The sequence below is a fragment of the Camelus ferus genome, chromosome 21, assembly GCF_009834535.1.
Source record: "Camelus ferus isolate YT-003-E chromosome 21, BCGSAC_Cfer_1.0, whole genome shotgun sequence".
Classification (NCBI taxonomy): Eukaryota; Metazoa; Chordata; class Mammalia; order Artiodactyla; family Camelidae; genus Camelus; species Camelus ferus.
Genome location: NC_045716.1, coordinates 13657657 through 13679371, shown reverse-complemented (window position 1 = coordinate 13679371; position 21715 = coordinate 13657657). Strand labels below are relative to the sequence as shown.

Genomic DNA, 21715 nt, shown 5'->3' with positions numbered 1-21715 from the left:
AGATAGCCAGTTGTCTCCATTTATCTGAGTAGGTTTTAACCTTTGATATTTTAACATATATATAACAAGAGCTATTGGCCACTACACACATCTCCTTTCTTTCTGCTAACATCTGATCTAAAGCAGTTTTATTACCTAAAATTTAATTTAATTACAAGAGGAGACCTTGAGGTTATAAGGTTGCAGCTGCCATCTGCCAGCAGACACTGCTTTGAGGATGGCTGGTGGCATCCCAAGTGTAACAGCTCAGAAAATGAGCGTCCTCGACAATACAGGACCGTGTCTGAAATCACATCCACAATGGCCACCTGGGTTTACCTTGGATGTCAACCCAGCTGCTCCACTGTGACTTTCAAATTCATTCCCCTCCTCAAAGCCAAAGCAGATGTACAATGCATGTCCAAAAGGCCATAAAACAGGCTGCTTTGGTCAGTAAAGTTTAAGTCAAACCTTGCATAAGCCAGAACGACTTCCCCACAGCTCAATAATGTGCAGATTCTTCCATCATTTCCCCTTTTGATTACAAGTCTTTTAATAGAAAGTATTGATGATCAAAATATCTTTCCCTCAATGCTGGGGTGGCATCTCCTGCCCCGAGGTTTAGGTCATGTCCCTCAGTGCTGGGCGTCCTTTATATCTGCCTAGTTATCCGCACTGGGGGGAAACTAATCAGATATGGTGAACAGACTCGGAGGTGTGTTAATGGGGAAACACTTTACAGGCTGTACATTTTATCGTTTATACTCAATTGTTATGCAAGCTTCGTACATGTGCTTTTAGCAATAAACTTAAAGCAAGCATTATTATACTCTGTGACAACTCCATTAGAGAATTCTCTTTCTATCCTAAACATTGGGGGCAATATTGATAGGGATACAAACATTTGGTAAACAGTTCAATGAGAAAACAGATTAAAAGCCATTGATACTTAAGACAACCAAAAAATTATAACCATATTCATCAGTTCACTCAATCCTATGCAATCAATCCCTTTTACTAACAGTTTTCATTAGACTTCTTAAATATCTTACCCAGTTCAGCAGTATGATTTAAAAGAAGACTGTACTTGGCCAAAAAAAGAGTCCTTTTTATGAATTTTCTTGAAGAGGAAGCAATTCTGCAAAGCATCCGCTTAACTGTCTATGAATGAGGAAAGATCCAAAAAGGCAAGGTAAAAGGTCTGATTCAGTGTTTTTAACAAAGAAGCTTAATCATTTTCCTGTAACACACAACATTCCAAGACAACAACCAGAACCGTAACTATAATACCAGGACCTATCCAAACTTCAGAAACCCCACACAATCTCTCAAATGTCCACATCAACAATATTTATCCATACCACGTAATCTGAAAAGGCTTATCACTCATTTGACAATGCTTCCCGTGCAATTCAACACACCAACCAATTCTCGTTCAGTATTTTTCTCCGAGATGCCTCAGGGGGGCTCTGAAGCATTGCAAAGTCAACCGAAGTCAAAAGAACTTTAAATAGAAACTGATAGGAAGTTTGTCAAAAATATCAAAGTTCCACACAATCTGTTATCAGAAGCATTCTAAGCAAGCATTCTCATAACAGAGAGGAACCAAATCTAGCCCTGCACCAGCCTACTTTGAATAACAATCTATTTACCTAAATTTAATCTAATCTCAGCTGACCATGCACAGAACTCCTTTCTAATTTTCCACAACTTTCTAATTTTCTGATTTTCTAATTTTCCACAGCTTTCTATATCCATGTTAGTTTGTCCCTTATTTTTCCCCCTTTCAAAAACAACCAGCTTCAGGACCAAGTCACTTTCTCTTCCAACAAAATGCAGTTCTATTCCCTATACCTTCCTCCACCCAAAACACACACCCGACTTTGCCACTGTACACTGAAACAGCTTCCCCATTACTTCAAGTAGCTTCAACTGTTAAGGCAAGCAGATAGTGAGACGTGAGCAGAGAAAGGGGGACTCAGGCCAAATGGCAGGAATTGGGCAAAAAGGAGGGACATGAGGCCAAATGCTGGAAACCCTACAACATGAAAACAACAGGGGTCCCTGGGCGGAGAAAGAAAAGAACCTCTGGGCTGAATCTCCAGTGTCCGCATGTTACTTTTTTCTCATTATGCCCTCATTACAATAAAATTAGCCTTGCAGATTAGAAGTACCCATCATGCACCTATGCCATGACACTTCTGATCCAGACTAAAGAAGGACAAAAATCCCTCCTCCCTTTGGGAAGGTGGGGTTGGGATGAAAAATCAGGGAATAGGACCCCAAACCCTTCCCTCCCCAATGAATATTCCGCCCATTTATTTTTACACTCTGTGTAACCAACTTGCCAAAGAAACTCAGGGCAGCTGCTCACCTGAGCCTACCAGCTCTCCCCTTGAGAGTGTATTGTCCATCCCTTAATAAGTCCCTGCCTTACTTTCTTAACCAATGCGTCTTCTCTCTGAATCTCTGCATCTTGTCTCTGACTTCTTTCTGTGATGGGAAAAGAACCTAGTCACCACCAACAGAACAACTACACATCCAAATTTCCTGATCCCCAGTTCCCCAAAATCCCAACCTCCAGGGAATGTTTCAGATTCTTATATGTTTGGAAATGACCTAGCCATTCAACTATTGAATAAGCTTTCATCATCTAACCCTGTTTGGCACAATCCCAAAATTCCAAGCCACCAAACACCTGGAGAATCACCTCCAAACAGACGCTTTAAAAACACAATCATTTCTAAAGAGTTCACTCAAAAGCTTCTATCTCATCTGCATTCAATTCACCCACAAGAATTTCATCATATTAAGTTAATTTTTTCTTTCTGCCAACAAACTGCAACAGAAACAATATGAATTTATTGACCTTTCAGTAAACCTAGGTACAGTAAAGGACAATGTCGTTGTTGATTATACCAATGAGTTCAAGCCAGCTTTAATATCAGATATCAATTTAATAGTAAATATTTCCCAGATCACATGAACCCAAAATTCATTCTGTCTAGCCTCCTTTATACTTACATATACATATACTGTGAACCCTGAGGGAATTCAGGATGGAGACAGCCTGGGCTGCCTGCTGCCAAGCCCTCAGCCACTGCACCACCCCCAACAGTGCACCCAGAGGGCACTCAGGACTGGAAGCCCAGGATGCTGGCCCTAGATGGTAAGGTGAATATCGAAGCAATGATTTCATGAGCCCAGTCTCTTGCATCTTCCCATACATAGAAAATTACTCAATTCTTTAACTTGAGCTATCAGGTTTTCTTTAATTTACAGTAATCTTTTGATGTTGTGATTAGCTGGTCTTTGTTGTAAAAACTCCTATATATCCTGGCTCCTCCTTCACCTCATCAGACCAATCCCTTAGAGCTGAGAGACTGCCTCCCAGGCTTGAAGTCCTCAGAAAGTCCATGAAATAAAGCATAATTCTCAATTTTAGGTTGTGTGGGTTTTTTTCCCCCCAGTCAACAATATCACTCACTCATATTCACATGCCTCACCTTCAGCAAAACCAGGAGGAGAGAACAGGATTTGGACTCAGGTGCTGACACTCACAGACACACCCCTCCACCAAGATAAGGGCTGAAGCAATTGCAAAAGGCCCATTTTGATATAATAGCAGAGCCATCAGGGTTCATTGTTCTCCAAATCCCCCGAGTACCGAGCCCACAGTGTTACAATAAAAAATACCATTTTCTTTCATTTATGGGAACGTAGCTGAAGATCTCCCAGGTTTGCACAATATACCCTAGGAGGACTATAAGAGAACGGAGCTCTGATCATCCATATTTAATTACTCATGGCTGATGTTATCAAATATCAAGCCAAGAACAATTCAAAACGGTCCCTCAGGGTCACAGGTCCCTGGTTCCCAAAAGGGGGATTCCCAGCCAATGCCTCGTCAGTCTAGAAGGAGGGAACCCCAACCAGTGCCCATCAGAGATGAAGCTGAATGAATGACCAAGGCTAGAAAGAGGAAATTCCAAACAATGCTCTGCCTCAAGCAAAGCCAATGCAATAGGGAAGGATACCCTGGTGTCGTCACACTGGAGCCCCGTTACTCACCAAAGATGTCACAACGGGCCATGCACGTACTGATACACACACACAACAAGCATGGTCCCACAGACAAAACATCAGACGTGTGTGGCCCCAAATCCCACTTCTACTCCTGAATGGAGGCTTCCAGAGTGGCCTGGCTCCCAAAAGAGAATGGACCCAGAGTGGCTCCCAGTGAGCCCAGAACAGCTCACTTCCTGGAAGGGAATGAGCCCAGGTGGAGCGGGTAGAATTTTCCCACCCTGCGCAAGCCGGAGTGGCTCACCCCAAAACGAGTCACACAAAAACACAAACAACAAACAAGCTGCGGTTGCACAGACAATCAGAGGAGGTATAGTCTCAAAATCCCACTTCCACCCCCAGAGGGAGGCTTCCAAACAGATTGGGCCCCGCTCTCAAAAGAGAACGGACCCAGAGTGGCTCACAATGAGCCCGGAGCTCATTCTCATAAAGGAATGAGCCCAGATGGAGTGGAGAGAATTCCCAGCCTGAGCAAGCTGGGGTGACTCACCCCCAGGCGGACACTGAAGGTGGACCGCTGCTCCAGATTTGCTTGGTTCCAAACAGCCTCGGACCGGGACGGCCACCTGTTGCGGAGAGTCCCTCCCAGTTCCCCGGAGCCAAGTGAGCTCCGGCAGCTGCTGGGACCCAGGAAAGGGACTGCCCCTGGGCAGGGGCGACCTGCCACGGGCATAGACTCCTAAGCTGGCTTTGCCAAAACTGATACCAAATGCAAGTTCATGTGCCTGACACTCAGTGAGGCCAAACAACCCGAAACATTGGAGTCTGGAGCAAGGAAAGGTTATTGCTGGGCTGAGCAAGGAGAATGAGTGGCACATGCCCTCCCTACCCCCCACCCACCAAAAAAACCCTGAAATCCCCAAAAGGTTTCAGCCGAGCATTTTTAAAGGCCAGCTGAGGGAGGGGCAGCCCAGGGTAGTGATCAGCTGTGCACAATTCCCTGATTGGTTGATGATGCTCAGTCCTTAGGCACCAGAAGTTCTGGGGGCTAAGTGCTCATGATCATCAAGGAGTTAATGTCTTCCACTTGGTGGTGGTTTTTAGAAGCAGGAAAACTCAGGAAATATGCATGAGATACTGTTATCTGGGTCCTTCAGAGACAAATTGCAGCAGAAAATATGGGAAAGAGGTCTGTCCTGGGAAGGTCCCCCGGGGTCCTGCTCCGTTACACTCTGAAGGAAGCTCACCCCAAACTTATCCTCTGGTTCTCCTGTCTGAGGGTACACAATGTAGCTCCCTCTAGCTTATCATAGTTACCATTTAGTGTCTTCATGCAATTCGTTGATTGCATGAAAAGGAAATTTTGCATCTTAAAATGAATTTCCCACAGAGAGAAAACTTCAGCTTGCTGAAGAGCTCTGGGAGGCATCCTGTTTAACTAGTGTGTGTGAACTGAATCTGCGCATTCTCCTTGAACTACGAGGCTGAGAGAGAGCACGGGCTGGCTCTCAAGATGCGGTCACTGCCGTGTCAGGGGCCCCCTGTGGGAAAACAGATACTGGGCCTTTTCCTCCCCTAGTCCTATATCAAAGAACGTCTCCTTATTTCCCATTCCACCCTGTCTCGAATTTATAGCTTGCTTTTAAATGTGTAAAGTTACTTTCTTTTTTAATCTTTCTGTTTGTTTGTTTGGGGGAGAGGTAATTAGGTTTTTTTATTTACTAATTTACTTTGATGGAGGTGCTGGGGATTGAACCCTGGACCGCATGCATGCTAAGCAGGCACCTCGCCACTGAGCTACATCCTCTCCCCTGTGAAGTAATTTCCTTAAAACAATTTCAAACTTTAACAGGAATCCTCTGTTCTGTAGAGATGACGGTGTGCTCACAAGCATGAGAATGACCTCAGAAAGCAAAATCCCTTTTAAAACGTTGTTCCTACCCCACTTCAGTGGTACCCACCAGGCCAAAGTGCCTATGAGGGGATATGAAGGGTGTGAATTCTCTTACTGCTGCCTTTTCTCTCTCCAAAGACTAGTGCCACTCTCATCCTGATCCGGGGCTTCGTTCTGCCAGCACGTCCGCTCCCCACCACTGTCTCTGTGCTGGTCTGGCTCGGAACGCAGTGCGCCCTCCGGCCCGCATCCCCCAACCCCTGGGGCGAGCTCCCACACCCATAGCTTACAGCCCACCTTCCTCCTTGCCTCTTGAGTCAAAATATTGACAGAATTGGGTCAAACTCTCTTATTTTCAGGCCAGCTATATAGGTCACACAGCCTGCACCTTGAAAGTCGGTCTCAGGTTGAGGCTTAACCCACTTCGACTGAGAGGGGAAACCAACTTCATTCTTTAAAAAGCCCGGTGAATATAAGATAAAGAAGTAGCACCCCAAAGGAGGCGGTCACTTGTCTTAATGAACATCAGTCAGTGGAAAGACAGCTGAAACAACATAGTGGAATTTTCCACTCCTTTGCCCCATGACCAGGTGATATGAAAGGAGGGCTCGCAGTCTTCGGCCACTCTGTCCCCCTCAGAGCTCTGTTCCTTCCTTCAAGCCTTCCGCAGCTTCTCCGAAAGCTGTCTGCACCCTGTCTGCACCCCTTCAGCGGCAGCTACTCATCGCTGCCCACCTCTGCTCCCACCTGCCAGTTCCGTGTGTGTCATGACACTGCAGTGTGATGCTGAGTTCTTCTAGATGAGGTGGATGAAATCCCATGACAGGTTCCTAAGTCCCTAACTCTGTGATGACACTTCTCCACCCTCCCTGGTAGCTTGCAAAGTCCTGGACACCAGACAGGTGCTAGGCCAACATTGGTTGAATGAATCCCCTCTAAGGCCAGGATGCGAATTGAATGCCTTCTCTTCAAGGGCTGTCGTGTGCACACCTGGCAGAGATGCACATCGCTCCTGTTGAAATCCCAAATGCTCAGATGCTTTTAATAGCTGAGGCCTTGGATTTCAAAGCCTTTACCCAATGTTAACTGGTGGCTTTATGAGTTGGGGCCTTAAAAACAGCCCCTGCAGTCAGAGAAAATACTGCTGCGGACATGGCTACTTTTTGTGAGAGAACCTGACCTAAAAGATCTTGTTGTCCTCCATCCCTCCCCAAACCCTATGGACTGAGGCTTTGCGTGGTGGCACTGGTGTCTGTTCATAACTCCCAGACACCCTCTTCCTACGATGCTGCCTCTTCCTGACCTCCGAATGCTCAGCTGGCCTGTCTTGGGCTCATTTTCCTGCAAGCTGTAAGCTAGCTTGATGCTGGGAGCCCTGCCCTCCAGGGCTCCCTCCCCATCACCTTCTCCCGGCTCCGCATAAGGCCTGGCCCACCCGGACACGCTCCGTCGCCCCACGCACAGCACCCCGCTAGATGCAGCAGCATTCTGCGCCAGGGGGTGCATCTCACTCATCTACAAGTTCCAAGGAACCATCTCCTTCTCCCAAAATTCAGCAGTTTCGTCCCCACTGCAGGGGCAGCAGGCTGATTTCCTGACGACTAAGTTAGCATTACAGGCTTGACAGCTGAAAGGAACCTGGCGGCAAAGTGGCATTTTCACTGAAGCATTTATTACGCAGAAGAGTAAGGCGCTAGCAAACACGTATAAATTAAAACCGAGCCAGGCAGAGAGGGTTCTCCATCCATGGCCACGTGCCCTTCTGTTACACAGCACTGTCCCAGGAAGTCAGCTGAGGTTTTTCCCGCCCTGCCACTGTCTTCGGGGATCCTTCTAGGTCTGAGTGGTACCGAGTCTTCCTGCGAGGCCTTTCCCTTGACAGGTTTGTCCTTCACTCGGTGAGCTGAGCAAGTACCTGGAAAGAATGTGGTCTTGCTTTTCTCGCGCCCCCGCTGTGTTCATACTCTGATGACACCGCTGTGTTCTTTCACATGTCTCCCCGTAGCTGGCTTCCCTGGGAGAATGTGGGCTCCCGGAGGGCAAGAATGGGCTTGTTTCGGTCCCCACAGGGCCTGCACACAAGTTCTCCAAGGGGGAATATATGCTTGCTTGAAGGAGGGCCCCTTCCCACCCCACCCCAAGGCCTCTGGCTCTTCTGCTCCCATCCCTCACCCCCCACTGCCTCCTCACTTCAGTCACCTCCGGCTGCTACACACGCCCACCTTCCCCTCTGCCCTGACCCTTCACCCTCCACAGGAAGGCACTACAGCCTCCCTGGCCCAACCATCAGTTACCCTGGCTGACAACAGAAGCCAAATTTACAGCAGGAGCGAAGCCACTCAAATACTGACAGAGCAATACAGACCATTAGGACATTCGCTGACATCTGGGGTTACTCTGGGGACTTTACAAAACACAGCCTAGCTGGACTGGGTATGAGAAGGAGGGAACCCGTCTTCCAGGTAAGAGCCCGGAGCCGCTGGGAGCGGGGCCTGCCCATGGTCTCCAGGAAACCAGACCCCAGAACATGCTGTGCTCACAGTGGCCTCCTCCAAGACAGGGCCTGGCGGACTCCTTCCCTCCTGGTGTCCAGGGATGAAATTCTGTGTGACAGTTTGGGATTGGGTATGACCAAATGTTACAACTTGAAGCCTCCCATTTATAAAGAGGAATACTTTGGTGGAGAAGTATGGGTGAACTGGGTTGTAAATGCTTTATCCTGTGGCTTGAACAATCCGGGCGTCTGCAGGTCTGGCCTGAGCTGTTAGCGAGGGTGCAGGGTCTGCATGTGGAGAGCATCATAGGTGTCTTTGGTGGCCGCACTGAGCCCCTAGGGAAAGCAAATCAGAAAAGAAGAGTGAGTGGGCCAAGAGCCCCACGTGGGCACAAGCCTACCTAGAGGCCAGCAGGTGTCTTGTGCAGCCTGGCCTGTGACCTCCTAGCCAGCTTGAGGGCCTATGAACCATCCCCACAAGCCACAGGCGGGGGCCTTGGCCTACATGGCTGGAGCAGAGATCGGCTCCGTGTCCCGCTGGGAATGGCCCTGGTGCAATTCCTTTCCAGCTAAATTCTCACCTTCTCCCACCTTGTCAAGTGCTGCGCCCTACAGAGCTTCCTGTCAGACCACAGAGGAAGGAGAGCGCCCCAGCTGGAACACTGAGCTGGAGCCAGGGGACAGGGGGCAGTCCTGCTCCAGAGAATCGGCTGTCCCTGAGGCCTGGGCCTCCAGGAAGCCGGGACGTATCACGGGCAGAGAGTGGCTCGTTGGCCTCAGCCCTCCTGAGCCTCCTTCCACTTCTTTGCAGGGGAACAGGCAGGCTGGTCCCAACCTCACTGGACCGTCTCTCTCCCTCTCTGGTCCAGAAGACAGATCAACAGCAGCCACACAGAAAAATCCTGGGGGCCGTTTCGACATCACCCTGAACTCAGGCAAGCCGGGCAGCCTGAGATTTTAGAGTCAGTCGAGCGAGCTGTGAACAGCCTTGGGGAGGCATGAACAGCCAAGTGAGAACCCAGAGAACCCACCGGGGATTATATTTTAGAGAAGTAGGTTGGCTGCGTTTAGTTTGCATAATTATTCACACTGATCTGCATAAGCTAGGTACCTGGCTACAGCTATTTTTCTTGATTTGTTTTCCTTCAGTCTTCTCACCCATCCTCCCATCCTGTTAGGGGTGAGGATGCGAGGCAGAGCAAGGCTTCTGCAAGGGCCCAGAGCTGCAGAGAAAGTGGCAGGAAGTGGCTCGTGGGGCATCCTCTGCTACAAGACCACCCAGCCTCCGGGCAGCTGCCGCCGGTGTGATGGGGCGGCGCTCCCACGGCCTCCTGGCCTCCAGGTCAGAGCCAAGTGCTTGAATGGCTGAATCCCAACCCTGTCCCAGGGACTGACTGACAGAGGAGTTACCCCGGGCCTGAATGTGTGTCGCGGGCTTGCCCAGCCCAGCTGTTGACAAGAGCTGGCACCGCCAACAAGCAAAACCAGGGAGCCTGACCTCGGCCCTGGTTAGACGGTGCCACCCTGGGAAGAAGGGCAGCAGTGTAGACCAGAGGCACTGCCACCAGCCCTTACCTGGTAAAGGCCGTCCTGCCCCTTGCCTCTTCGCCGCTGGTTCTGTGGGAGCGAGACAAGAAAAGGGTTAGAAAGTCAGACAGTCAGTACTACTCAGCCACAAGAAAGAATAAAATAATGCCATTTGCAGCCACATGGATGGACCTGGAGATCATCACATTAAGTGAAGTAAACCAGAAAAAGAAAAATACCATATAATATCACTTATATGTGAAATCTAAAAAAAAAAATGACCTAAATGAACTTATTTACAAAACAGAAACAGATTCACATAGGAAACAATCTTATGGTTACCAGGGGGAAAGAGGGTGGGGAGGGATAAATTGGGAGTTTGGGATTTGCAGATACTAACTACTATATAAAAAATAGATAAACAGCAAGGTCCTACTGTATAGCACAGGGAACTATATTCAGTATGTTGTAATAACCTACAATAAAAAATAATATGGAAAGGAATATATATACATATAAGTGAATCACTGTGCTGTACACCAGAGACTAACACTACATTGTAAACTGACTATACTTCAATTAAAAGAAAAAAGAAAAAACCATAAAGTCAGGCTGTCAGCAGTGGCCTTCCTGCCCAAGGGCCCTACTTGAGGGGCACCCAGAGAGGAAGAGATGACTGTCCCCCAGCCAGACCCCTGCCCCCGGGAGAGAAGGGTCCTCGGGCCACTGCAGACCTTGGCCTCTGCAGAGTAAGGTGAGGCCCGGTTCTGCCCAGGCCCAGGCTTGCTCTGCCCAACTCAGATCCTCCCAGGCATAAGATTCTTGGATCTGGTCCACATGGGAGTTGCCCACATGGCCCACTGCTTGGAATTAAACGAGCTTCCCTGATGCTCTCAAAATTCTCGGCTAGTCATCAACGCTCCCTGGGAACGGCACCTACGTCGTGGGGACAAGCTCGGACGTACAGCCCACTCCCATCCTGGCTTCCCTATTCACCGGCTGCGTGGCCGTGGGTAAGTTACTGCACCTCCTGTGCCTGGCAGGGCACACTTCTCACTGGGTTATTGTGGGAGTTACAGGAGACCATCTGTCTGGTAAAGCACTGACCAGGCCAGCTTCACAGGCATGTCACCAATGCAGTGACACAGGGGTCAAATTTAGAGGGGTTCAATGCTCTGTTCTCACTTTTTAGAAATTCTCAGTCATTTATGAACAAGGGCGCCTGCCATTCCAAGTGCAGATGATAATGACTGTTATTAATGGTGACAGATTTGACCTGTTTTTGCAAAGCACAGGCATCTTAGAATCTAACTTGGTTTTCACTCCTTAAAGGGCATCAGCCCTTCCGTAGTACCTTACATACTATCCAGTGGGCGAGAGCTGGACTAACCTCTGCCTCTGCCAGCCACCACATGGGCTTTTGCAGGTGATCAGAGGAAGGGGTGGGACTGGAGGCCTGTGGCAGGGTATCTGGAAACTTCTCTGGAGCAACCCCTACACCACCCAATCCTTGGGGATTAAGAAAGAGCAATGCTCACCTCGCTTTTCATCCCGATCTCGCTGTAGGCCTCCGCCATCTTGTCTTTTCGCAGCTCCTAGAGAAGAGGGTGCGAGACACTGGTTTTACCAACTAACGTAGAAAACTGTGGGCTCTCCTACAAGAGGAAGCTTCTGGATTCCCAACTTGGTCAGGAGTTGCAGGGGAGGCTTCCACAATCAAGGCTCCAGGCCTTATTCACACAAACATCTTTGCCAACAACCAGCTCCAACTCCATCCTCCTCAGCCCATTGGAACATTCTCTGAGCTGCCAGCCCTTTGCACGGAGCTGAAAAACTCAGGTTAGGTTCAAAAAGATAAGATGTGGAGTCCTAGCTAAAGGACACGCATGTTGGACAATGCAAGGGCTCACTGGGAGCTCCAGAATCATCTAGAGTTAGTTGTGTCTTTACACAGCCAGCACCATAAGCGATGGGTCAGCCAACTGCAGGACGGAAAGCGGGGTAGCTCTCCTTACAGCAGGTCACCGCCTACAATGTCCCTTTTGTGGCAGCCCCAGATCAACATCCAGGATGGTGAGGCTGACTTTCCAATGAGAGGCGAGACTCAGGGGATAACTCCAGCCCTAAGGAACAGGAGCCCCTCAGAGGGGCTTCCCCAGCCTGATGTTGCTGTCCCCCTAGGGGGTCCCCACCGGGCTTATCAAGGGAACTCCAACAGCAGGGAGGGAAGGCAAGCCAAGGGGCCTTCTGACAAGCAGCCGCTGCAGGCAGCAAGCAGGGGAGGCATTATCTGGCCCAGGGAAGTGATGGCCAAGCCAGGCAAAGACCACGGAGTAGGGAACAAAGCCTTCATCCAGGGCCCTCCTCCAGCCCTACCCGCCAACTTTCCAAGGGAGAATGTGACACCTCCTCTACTCACATTGTACACGATGTCCTGGGGGTTCTTCCTCCTCTGCTGGGAGAGACAAGGGGGAGAAGTTAGAGGTGGAGAAACAGGAACCCAGGCCAGGAGAGCTGCAGCACCCTCCCCATGCCCCGCGGCCCCACACCCTCTGTGGGCTCTGCCATCAGCCTGTCCCCTCCCTGTGGGGCAACGGGAAACAGGGCCTCCCCCTGTCCTCACGCCCAGGCCTCTCACATTACAGTGGAGGGTAGTGGCAGAGTGTGGCAGAGTGCCTAGGAGTCCTCTCCTCACTGCCCGGCTGAGCCCTTACACACACTCACACCCTCTCATCACACACAGGTGCAGAGACAGTTAAGGCCCTACCGGTTTCCCTCCCATTTCAGGGTCCAGGCCCCCTCTCTTATCCAAAATGGCATACTCCTCCCTTCGTCCCAGATTGAGCTCCTAAAACAGAGAGAAAAGCATCAGAGACCAGAAAGAGAAGCTCAGGAGGATGGGGCTGGCTGGACTGGGAGACCCCTCTGGGTGGTGGCTCACAAAGGAAAGAGCAGGGGCTGGGAGATTCATGGGGTACCATCATCTCCAAGAACATCTCAAAGAACATGCGTTACCATGCGGGGGACAGGGGAAAGCGGTGATCATCGGTTCGACCAAAGTCCCATTGCACGGGGAGATCGCTTCCCTACCGCAGGGAAGATTTTAGACGTTCCTTCTCCACCCCCATCGCTTCTGGCCTATGAAACCGCGGAGCAGGCACTACATCAAGTAGGCGCCTTCCGTGCATCAAATCGCTAGTGCGTGGCATCCTCGCAGTAACCCCACGAGGCAGGCACGCTGACTATCCCCGTTTTACGGGTTAGGAAACTGAGCCCCAGGGAGGTTAAGACGACTTGCAGGGCTGGCAGCCGTGGACCAGACGTACAGCCGAGCCCCTGGCCGCTGTCTTCCCCACGCCCCAGCTGCGGGCTGCACTTGCTCTCGGCGGGGCTCCACGGGAGAGGCAGACTTACGTTGTAGACCTGGTTCTGGCCCTGCTGGTAGGCGGCGACGTCCGCGCTCCCGCTGAACTGGATGGAGAAGCGGGGAGAGAGCGCGTTACGCCCCGCGCACGCAGCCTCGCCCCGCTCCTCGACGGCCAACGGCGCGCGCCCTGCCTGCCGCGGCTGGGCCCCTGCGGGGGCCGGTGGTGTGGGGGCCCCCTTTTCTGATCTCAAGTGTTCTTTCTCCTCCCAGGGGTCAAGTGCAGATACGGCGTCGGCCCCCAGCACCCGCTGCGATTTCTTCTCCCCCGCCCGCGGCCTCGCGCGTGCGCAGAAGCGCCAGAAGCACCGGGCTCGCGGGCCTCGCCCCCGGGTTCCGGGAAGTTCTCCAGGCCCCGCCCTCCGGGGGCTCGGGGGACGACGGTGGCTGCGCAAGGTCCCACCTCCTATCTCTACCCCGCCTCAGGGTGCTTTCCGTGCTGCGCTGGGTCGCGCCAGCTTAATGTCCCGAGGACCTGGCCCAGGCACATCGCCTCGCTCGATTTTCAGTTCATGCCGCCTCAGGTGAACTCCAGGGGCTTAGCGATTCAGAGCATTGGGAGCCACCTGAGAGATCACCTAGAACAACGTCGTTCAGACTTAAGAAAATCAGTAAGGCTCTGTTCTTTATAACAAAATCTTTTTGCCAAACTCCAAAATCAAAAGGAGAAATGGATTGAGGCACGGGAAGTGATAATGACTTGAGTTTCCTGTCCCAGAAGTCCTTCCACCCTCTGCCCAGGCCATGGCCACCCGCAGCCCCAGCCCCTCCAAGAAATCCAGGGTCCGCAGGGGCACCAAGTGAAAACCCAGGCTCTGGGCCAACCCTCCCATGTACTGATGAGGAAGCGGAGGTTTCTAGAGAAAGGCTGGCAGGGCCTGGGTCAGCAACTGGACAGCAGGCTCTGGAAAGGGACCACAGGTCCCCACCTCCCTGTTCTTCACTGCCCGAAGCATAACCCCCTCTCTTGCTGGCAGAGCCCCTGCCCTGGGATGCTTTGATCCTCTGGCTCCTCACTAAGGCACCAGCACCAGGCTTGCCTTCCCACTCTGTCCAGCTCAGCCGGATACCACCCCCCACTTCCGCAGCCCACCCAGTGCGCACACTTGGCTGGTCCCTGCTTTGCCCATGGACACCAAGTCTCAGGTACCACCTAAGCTTGAGGCTTTCCAAGACCAAGTCCCATCTGAACATTCACTGAGTTGGGGAGCCCATGCCCTCCCCCCCAGAGCCCAGTGGTACCCACCTTCGCTCTCAGGAACAGAGCAGTGATAACGACGCCATAGATGAAGAGGATCCCATCCAACAGGTAGCAGAGTTTGGGATCGAGCAGGCCGAAGGTCTGTGCCGCTGTGTCAGGAGATGAGATTGGTCAACCAGGTAGCCCAGGTGGTGCAACATGTCCCCACAACCCCGAGGGGGCCATGACTGGTCAAGGAAATCATGACAGGGGACTGGATCCATTCTCCATACCCCTCTGACCACAACCACTCTTCTACCCACTGGGACCAGCCCCTGGGAAAACCTAGCCTGCCCTAACAACCTAGTGCCCCAACATGGCACCTGGTGGGGCCATGAGCTCTGGAAGACAGGAGCGAGGCAGAAACCAGATGGGAAGGGGAAACTGTCCGATGCCCACAGGACTGCTATTTAGGGCATGGGAGCCCAGCTGGCTGTGAGCACCATCTGAACCACACAGTCTGGACGCCTCTGTAAGATGCCCACCTCTGGATGAGTGGTACCACCACGGGGATTAGGGTCTGTGGCTCCCTAAGGCTTACCCACAGGCGGAGAACGGGACTGATGTTCAAAAGAGATGATTTCAATCTCTTAATTTCAACTTAATTAGGACTGTGAGAACCTGGGTTAACTCTTCCTTCCTGACTCCCTGCTTCCTCGGTGTCAGGCACTGAGCAGTGGGATCTGGTGCTGGGCTTCCCTCCCCTGGGCCCTGAGGGGTCTCATGAGATGAGGTGCTTTGGTGGTCCCCCCTCCACTCTTGAACCTGGCAATCTCCCTGCTCACCAGTCCTAGTTCCAAATCCTCAGCCTCATCCCTCCCTCTCTGCTCCCCTCCCCCACACTTGTCATTCCCAGGACACACCTTGCTCTTGCAGACTGCCTCTGTCCCCTCTATGTAGTCTCTCCCTGCAATACAACCATCTGATGCAGCCTACAAAATGCTGCTCAGAGGTCCCCTCTGTTTAGGCTGTTCCACCCCACATTGCCAAGGAACCCCTAATCCCTACTGCCATAATAGCCTTTGTCAAACTATAGTATGCATATTTAATTGGCACTGGCATTGGAATGCAATCTGGTTGAGGAAGGGGGTACAATAAATAAAAGCATTTTTATTTGAAATCTTACTGCACTGTGAGTGAGGAGACACATATTTTAGTCTAGACTGTTCTTTCTACCAGGCAAGTGTGCGGAAATCCAAGCTGTAAAACGGGGCATAGTACACGGCTCACTCCGCCCCTGCCTGGTATTGATAGGAGCAGAGGTCCCGCGGCCGCCTCCTCTCCCGAGGCCGGGGCGCCCTCTGGTTGGCCGCCTGCAGGCCTACGTCGGGGCTAAGAGAATGGATTGCGTGCACTTGAACGCTGCCTTATCCTTACTAGCTATGTGACTTGGAGCGAGTTATTTATCCTAAGTCAGCTGCCTCTTCTCTTGACCGGGGTGAAAACTGCCACATTTCTTTAGCGTTCACTCCGTAGCAGACACTGCTTTGATGTAACAACTTGTCAGATCCTCGCAACAGCACCACACGGACACGGAGGCACGGAGAACCTCAGCTTTAGCCAGGAGCACGCGCAGCAAGTGGGAGGCAGCCCAGGACTGCCCCCCGCAGCGTGTCTCCCCTCCCTTTCCCCTCCTCCCCTGGGCCCAGCCCTGCCCATTCTCCTGCAGGAGCAGCGCTTTGGCTTCTCCTGCACGCCTGGGAGCGGGTTAGTCAAGGCTGCCCCAGAGTCCCGCCCCGGCAATCCCTCTGTCCTCAAACCTTTGGCTCCCTCCCTAACTCAGGACTCCTGCTGGCCCCAGGCAATGATCTCTGTAAACTTCTCAGTCCCTGCTCAGACACCATCAACCTCTCAGTCTTTCTGAGCAAAGTCCAGCCCTGACCTAGCAGTTCAGATCCAGTCCCTACCGCGCCTTCTCCCCACACAGCCCGGCTCCTCGGGCTCCACCCTCCTGCCCTCCCTCTGGCTGGTTCCTCTTCCTGCCCTGCGGTTGCTAGCACCACCCGCTCCACTCAACAACTGCTGGAATGGGACTCCCGTCACTGCCACAGCCCCTAGTGAGAATGCATTGTGCTGATGGAGGTGCCAGAGCTTGTCTCCCAAATTGCAGTGTACAGACAGCCTGTGTTGGGTGACCAGAACCTGCTCCATCCAGGCTGCCAGCACTGGATTACAATGGCTGCACCTTCATTCATGGCTCATCCTCCACACCACCATCAGAGCACTGAGCCCAGGGGAGACATTCACTAAACAGAGGGAACTTTCAGGGATGATGCCAGGGCCCCACCCACCCAAGGTTGGCCTGCCCTCTGGCCCTGAGGGAGCGCCAGAAGCCCCCACTGACCGAAGGTGGGAGTCTGAACGTCTCTAGGAGACAAGCCAGCCCCCCAGCAAAGGCCACCAAAGCTGGGGTGATTATTTTTTTTTTTTCTTTTAGGACTGGAGAGGAGGTGTCAGCAGCGATTTATGGAGGTGGTTGAGATTCAGAAAAAGGGTTGGGAGAAAATCGCTCAGTTGCCTGTCACATAAAATGAGAACAGAAAAATTACTGGACAGTAAATTTAGAACAAATAAGAAGAAATATTTCTTGGTGTTGTGCAGAACCAGCATGGCGGGGGTGGCGGGGATTGAGAGCCTCCCCAGAGATAAGTAATAGGGGCAAGTTTTCTTTCTTTCTTTCTTTCTAAAGAGCAGCATGATTTTATGACCAGTGACAAGCATGCTGTATGTGGTTTGGTCGAGGAGAGGCTATTAATCGCTATGCACTTCCCAGCGTAGGGACTCTCTCTCTCCCTAGTCCAGCTGTGTCTGTGCTGGGAGGGATAGGCCTGAGGAAGGCAGTGATAGTCCAGAAAGTTCCTCGGAGGGACCCAGGACCTAATTCAATTACGTGATTAAGTAAATATTTATTGGACTTCTGCTTGATGTCAGAGAATGTTGAAATAGAAAGAGCCCTGGACTGGGTGTCAGGTGGGTTTAGTCCTTCCCCTGCCACTAGGTAGCTGTGTGGTCTTGGACAAGTCACTTCACCAGTCTGTGCCTCAGTTTCTCCATCTGTAAAACAGTGGATAATCTTATCTACCTTAAGGGTGTGGTGAGAATCAAGTAAGAGAACGTATTCGTGGGTGTTTCTGTAAGTTTCCTTCATAAGGACAATGATGTCTAACATTTCGGTAGGGTCTTCCGAGTCCCTGCCTTCATGGGGTTTATGGCTTAGCTTAAGAGGCCAGGCCCAGAGTGGAGGGGCTTCCCTTGAACAGCAGACAGCTTTCCAAGATGCCAGCTCAAAGGTACAAATCATAGACACTCCCAGGAGTCCAGCTTCTTCCTTGCCCCCTCCACCCCCAAGGCAGAGACCTGTTCGCCTCTTTCCCTGAGCCACTTGTGCATCTTGTTTCTGCATTCAATTTAAAAGACAGGCATTTGATGGGGTTATATGGTGGCTGTTTTCCTATCCACCTGGAGAAGTGGTTTTATCTCATGCGCCTCCTGTCCCCCACCCCAGATCCACAGCACCAGGAGAACCCCAGTGTTTGAACAAGTACCCAGATACTGATTGAGGGTTCTCACACAGACCCTGAATCCTGGCTGCATATGTGAATCACCCCCCAACCCCCCAAGTTCTCATTTAATTGGTCCGGGGTGGGGTCTGGGTATGAGCATGGGCTGGTGCCCGGCAGGGTTGAGATGCAGAGCTGTAACATCACTCGTGCACAGCCTTCCATAGCAGCACAGCCACACCCTACAACAAGTATACATTTCGCTGCCAAACAGAGACAAAGAACGAAATTAAAGCCTCAGTCCTCTCATCTGCACTGTAATTTTTGTGCACTTCTGAACAGCGTATTGAACTTTTCTAAGCCTCAGTTTCCTCATCTGTAAAGTGGGGTAATAATATTCTCTGTCTCATTAGGTGGTGGTGAGGCTTAATTAAGATAATTATTATGGGGTTCAGGACCAAGCATGTAATAAGTGCTCCATAGGTCAGCTATTGTTGTCACTGTGATTTTTTTGTCCCAAATCATCACCCATACATTTATTTGAGGGAGAAAGGGTCAAACTGTATCAGGAAATTTTAAGCCTGTTAGGACTAGGGACACTGATCTGCCTAGCTTCTGGGTGCTCCCAGCTGCACAGGTAACCAGACCCTGCATGTGAGGTGTCACCATGAAACCAACCAGCATTTGATGAGGGGCTGTGTTCTGAGCAGTCACATGATTTCCCATTCAGGGGGTGCTGCCTGTGTATCAGAAAAGTAGTGCTGAGGAAAACAAAGACAGAACTTAGCAATAGCTTCCCAGCCCAGGCCTGAACATGATGGTGGCCTCAGGAAAGGGGATCTCGCCCTGTTCACAAAGCAGGAACGTGGTGTTCTCAGCTGAGCTGCAGGGTGAGAGCTGGGGGTGGGATCTGACGCTGTGAGCCTTTTCCCGCCCAACTTAGGTCTCCAGGAGCTGCTCTCTGGCCCCCTGACACCAGGCAGCTCAGCAAAACTGAGAAATAAGGGATTCTACCCCAATTTCCCAACCCCACTCCAATTTACCCAGGTCCAACAGGTGACCCAATCCACAGGACACAGCCCCAAGCCCCCTGGACCAGCACAGCAGGACAGACACATGGCAGGTATGGAACCGAAGCCCAGCTGGGCTGGAGCCCACCTGGGTGCTGCTGGGTTGGAATTGTCTCGCAGGTGCTCCCAGATCAGGCCTCACTCAAGGTGGCCAGGCTGAGACAGAGCAGTTCTATAGGTGATTCTAATTACTTCAGGCCAAAGTACAACCCCAATAGTCCCCGGAGGAAAAGCAGTCTGGAGCCTGGGAAGACTGGCCCTGCACACTCAGGTGCTTCCAGCAGTGGACTGGAACCCTGGGGACCAAGGGGAGCCTGGCCTGCAGCCCGCAGTTTTTCACGACCAGGAGATCACCAGCCAGCAGTCTCGCTGTGGTCCCCATCACAAACTGGGTGCAGCTCCATATGGCCAGGGCCTGGCTGAACTGGGACCCTGGATTCCAGGTGTTTCCTAGCCCCCGTGTCATCACACTGTCATCCACCAGTTAGGCATTGATGACGTGGACCAATAGCTTACAGCCCCACCAGAGAACCACCTCTCCCAGGAGGTGAGGGATTAACCCGACAAAGAATCCCAGAAGGCCCTCCTCCTGGAAATCTCCCCAGTGTAGCTCAGCATACCACTGTACTTAGCCTCCAGTCCCCAGACTGGACCACACAGCTCACTGAGATGACAAGCAGGGGGTGGGCCAGCATCCCAGGCACATACTGCATCATCACCCGGAGGCGTTCTCCTTCTCTTCAAGAAGCGAAGCCTTCACATCACCTTGTTGGAAGCCTGCTCGACCTCATCCAGAGGGAAAACCTTCTTCTACTGCCCCAAGTCATAGAGGAGAGGGCGTTGGACATCACTGGGGGCCTCAGAACTTGCACAATGCACTTGGTGAAGATGAAGAAGCTGAGCAGACAGAGGACCTTTCTCCCCAGTAAGTTGGTCCCAGTGGTGGGGGCGTTGGCTCCTGATCCATCTGGAGGGGCCCTATCACATAGGGCAGAGGGTGGCTGAGCCCTGAAAAGAGCCTCAGTGCTCAGTGCACTGTTCCTGGAGCCCAGGCCCTTGGACGCACAGTCCATCCTGCAGCCCAGGGTGGCATGGACATTTGCAGTGCCCAGGCAGCAAATCGTGAGCCCCCACTGCCAGCTCCCCACCCCCCGGGCACCACTTCCCATCTGAAGCTCCCAGGGCACCTCTGTGCTTTTTACTTTAAGCGCAGTAAGCTGGAGCCTTCCCGCAGGGTAGCAGGTGTGAAAGGAAAATCAAAATTGTGTCAGAATGGCTAAGAGAGCTCTATAAAATGGAGCTGGGAGGCCGTTAAGAAAGTGTGACTTATGCACGGCCCAGCCTGGATGGAATCTGACCTTTTGACCTGATGATGTCATCCAGAAACTCAAGATACCTACCCTACAGTAACTCACGACAGACTGCCCACTTCTGGGACCCCTCGACTCTAAGACAACTTGTGATTCCTTAAGGATGAGTATCTTCTGACTCATGTCCGAGTCCATCACAGTGCTCACAGGGCAACATTTAACGACATGGTGACTTTTTGTCTTTACAAGTCCCCTCTCGGAACACTCATTTCAGGTTACTCAAATCTGTGTCTCCTGAATACTTAAGACCCCAAATAAACTCTTTTCTTACTTGCCGTCTCCTGCGGTATTTTTGGTTGACGCAGGATACCTGGAACAGGCCCCAGGACATGCCCAAAGGAGGCTCCAGGGGAAACCAGAGATGGATCACGGTGTAGCTATCCATACGGCTCATTGAATCTAAAAATGTTCCAAGTCTTATTAGTGAGAGTCAGCCCAGCGATCTCTGTACACCCTTTTGTCATCTTCACAACAGCCCTGAGTTTAGGACGTTTCATGGCACTGACCATTAACAGGAAGAGTCTGGGGCCCCAGAAGTCAGCCTGGGGGAGGCACCCACCCCAACAGGGTCTGGCTTCTTTGGGCGAGCTGTATTTGAGCTGTGTTTGAGCTGTGTTATTTGTCTACCTCCCAGGCAGGCTGTGAGCTTCTGCAAACAGGGGGAACAGGACTTAATCCTCTCTGTCCTGCCATTGCCTCAAGCTGCAGGCACACCCTGGTGTCCATGTCCCCCTCCAGCAAATCCTATTTAGGAGCAGGGCATCTGCTGAACTCCCTCACATCCCACTAGTAAGGATCCCTCCCATTTGGACCCCAATTTTTACTTTTAAAGTTACTTCCTGTGCCTGATCAAATTTGATTCTCATGAAAGCCCAAAAAGTAGGAAGGGGGCTATTACTGGGTCCAATTCCCAGGCTGATAACCTGAGACCAGTGGAATCAAGTCACTTCCCTGAGGACACCTGCGGGTTAGAGGCCGAGCTGGGACGACTGGTCTCCTGATTCCGGGTACTTGTCTAACCACTCTGCCTTAGGTGCACCTCACCTTTGGGTACAGAACGCAGAGTTTCAACCCAGCTCTCAATTCACAGCCCTTACTCTTTGCCGGCTTTTGACACTTAGTCACGGCAGCTTGTGAACTTTTCCCATCGTGCCTCCCTCCCCAACAAGCCCTGGAAATCACAGATGATGC

At 51.6% G+C, this 21715-nt stretch overlaps 1 protein-coding gene and 1 pseudogene across 3 annotated transcripts in view; both read right to left on the bottom strand.

Annotated features, from left to right (window-relative positions):
- Positions 1–7549: 7549 nt before the first annotated feature.
- The window catches only part of CD247 (CD247 molecule), a 79820-nt gene continuing 65654 nt past the window's right edge, over positions 7550–21715 (bottom strand). The window contains exons 2-8 of one of the 3 annotated variants that reach the window (XM_014567054.2): positions 14591–14694; positions 13335–13391; positions 12688–12768; positions 12340–12375; positions 11459–11515; positions 9969–10010; positions 7550–8729 (exon numbers count right to left, since the gene is read on the bottom strand). In XM_014567054.2, the coding sequence (XP_014422540.1) occupies positions 8664–8729; positions 9969–10010; positions 11459–11515; positions 12340–12375; positions 12688–12768; positions 13335–13391; positions 14591–14694 (443 nt within the window). In that variant the 3' untranslated portion in view covers positions 7550–8663. The remainder of the gene's footprint in view (positions 8730–9968; positions 10011–11458; positions 11516–12339; positions 12376–12687; positions 12769–13334; positions 13392–14590; positions 14695–21715) is intronic. The other 2 variants (XM_014567055.2, XM_032463809.1) reach the window with 2 other exon arrangements.
- LOC116658813 lies at positions 15811–20227 on the bottom strand (annotated as a pseudogene).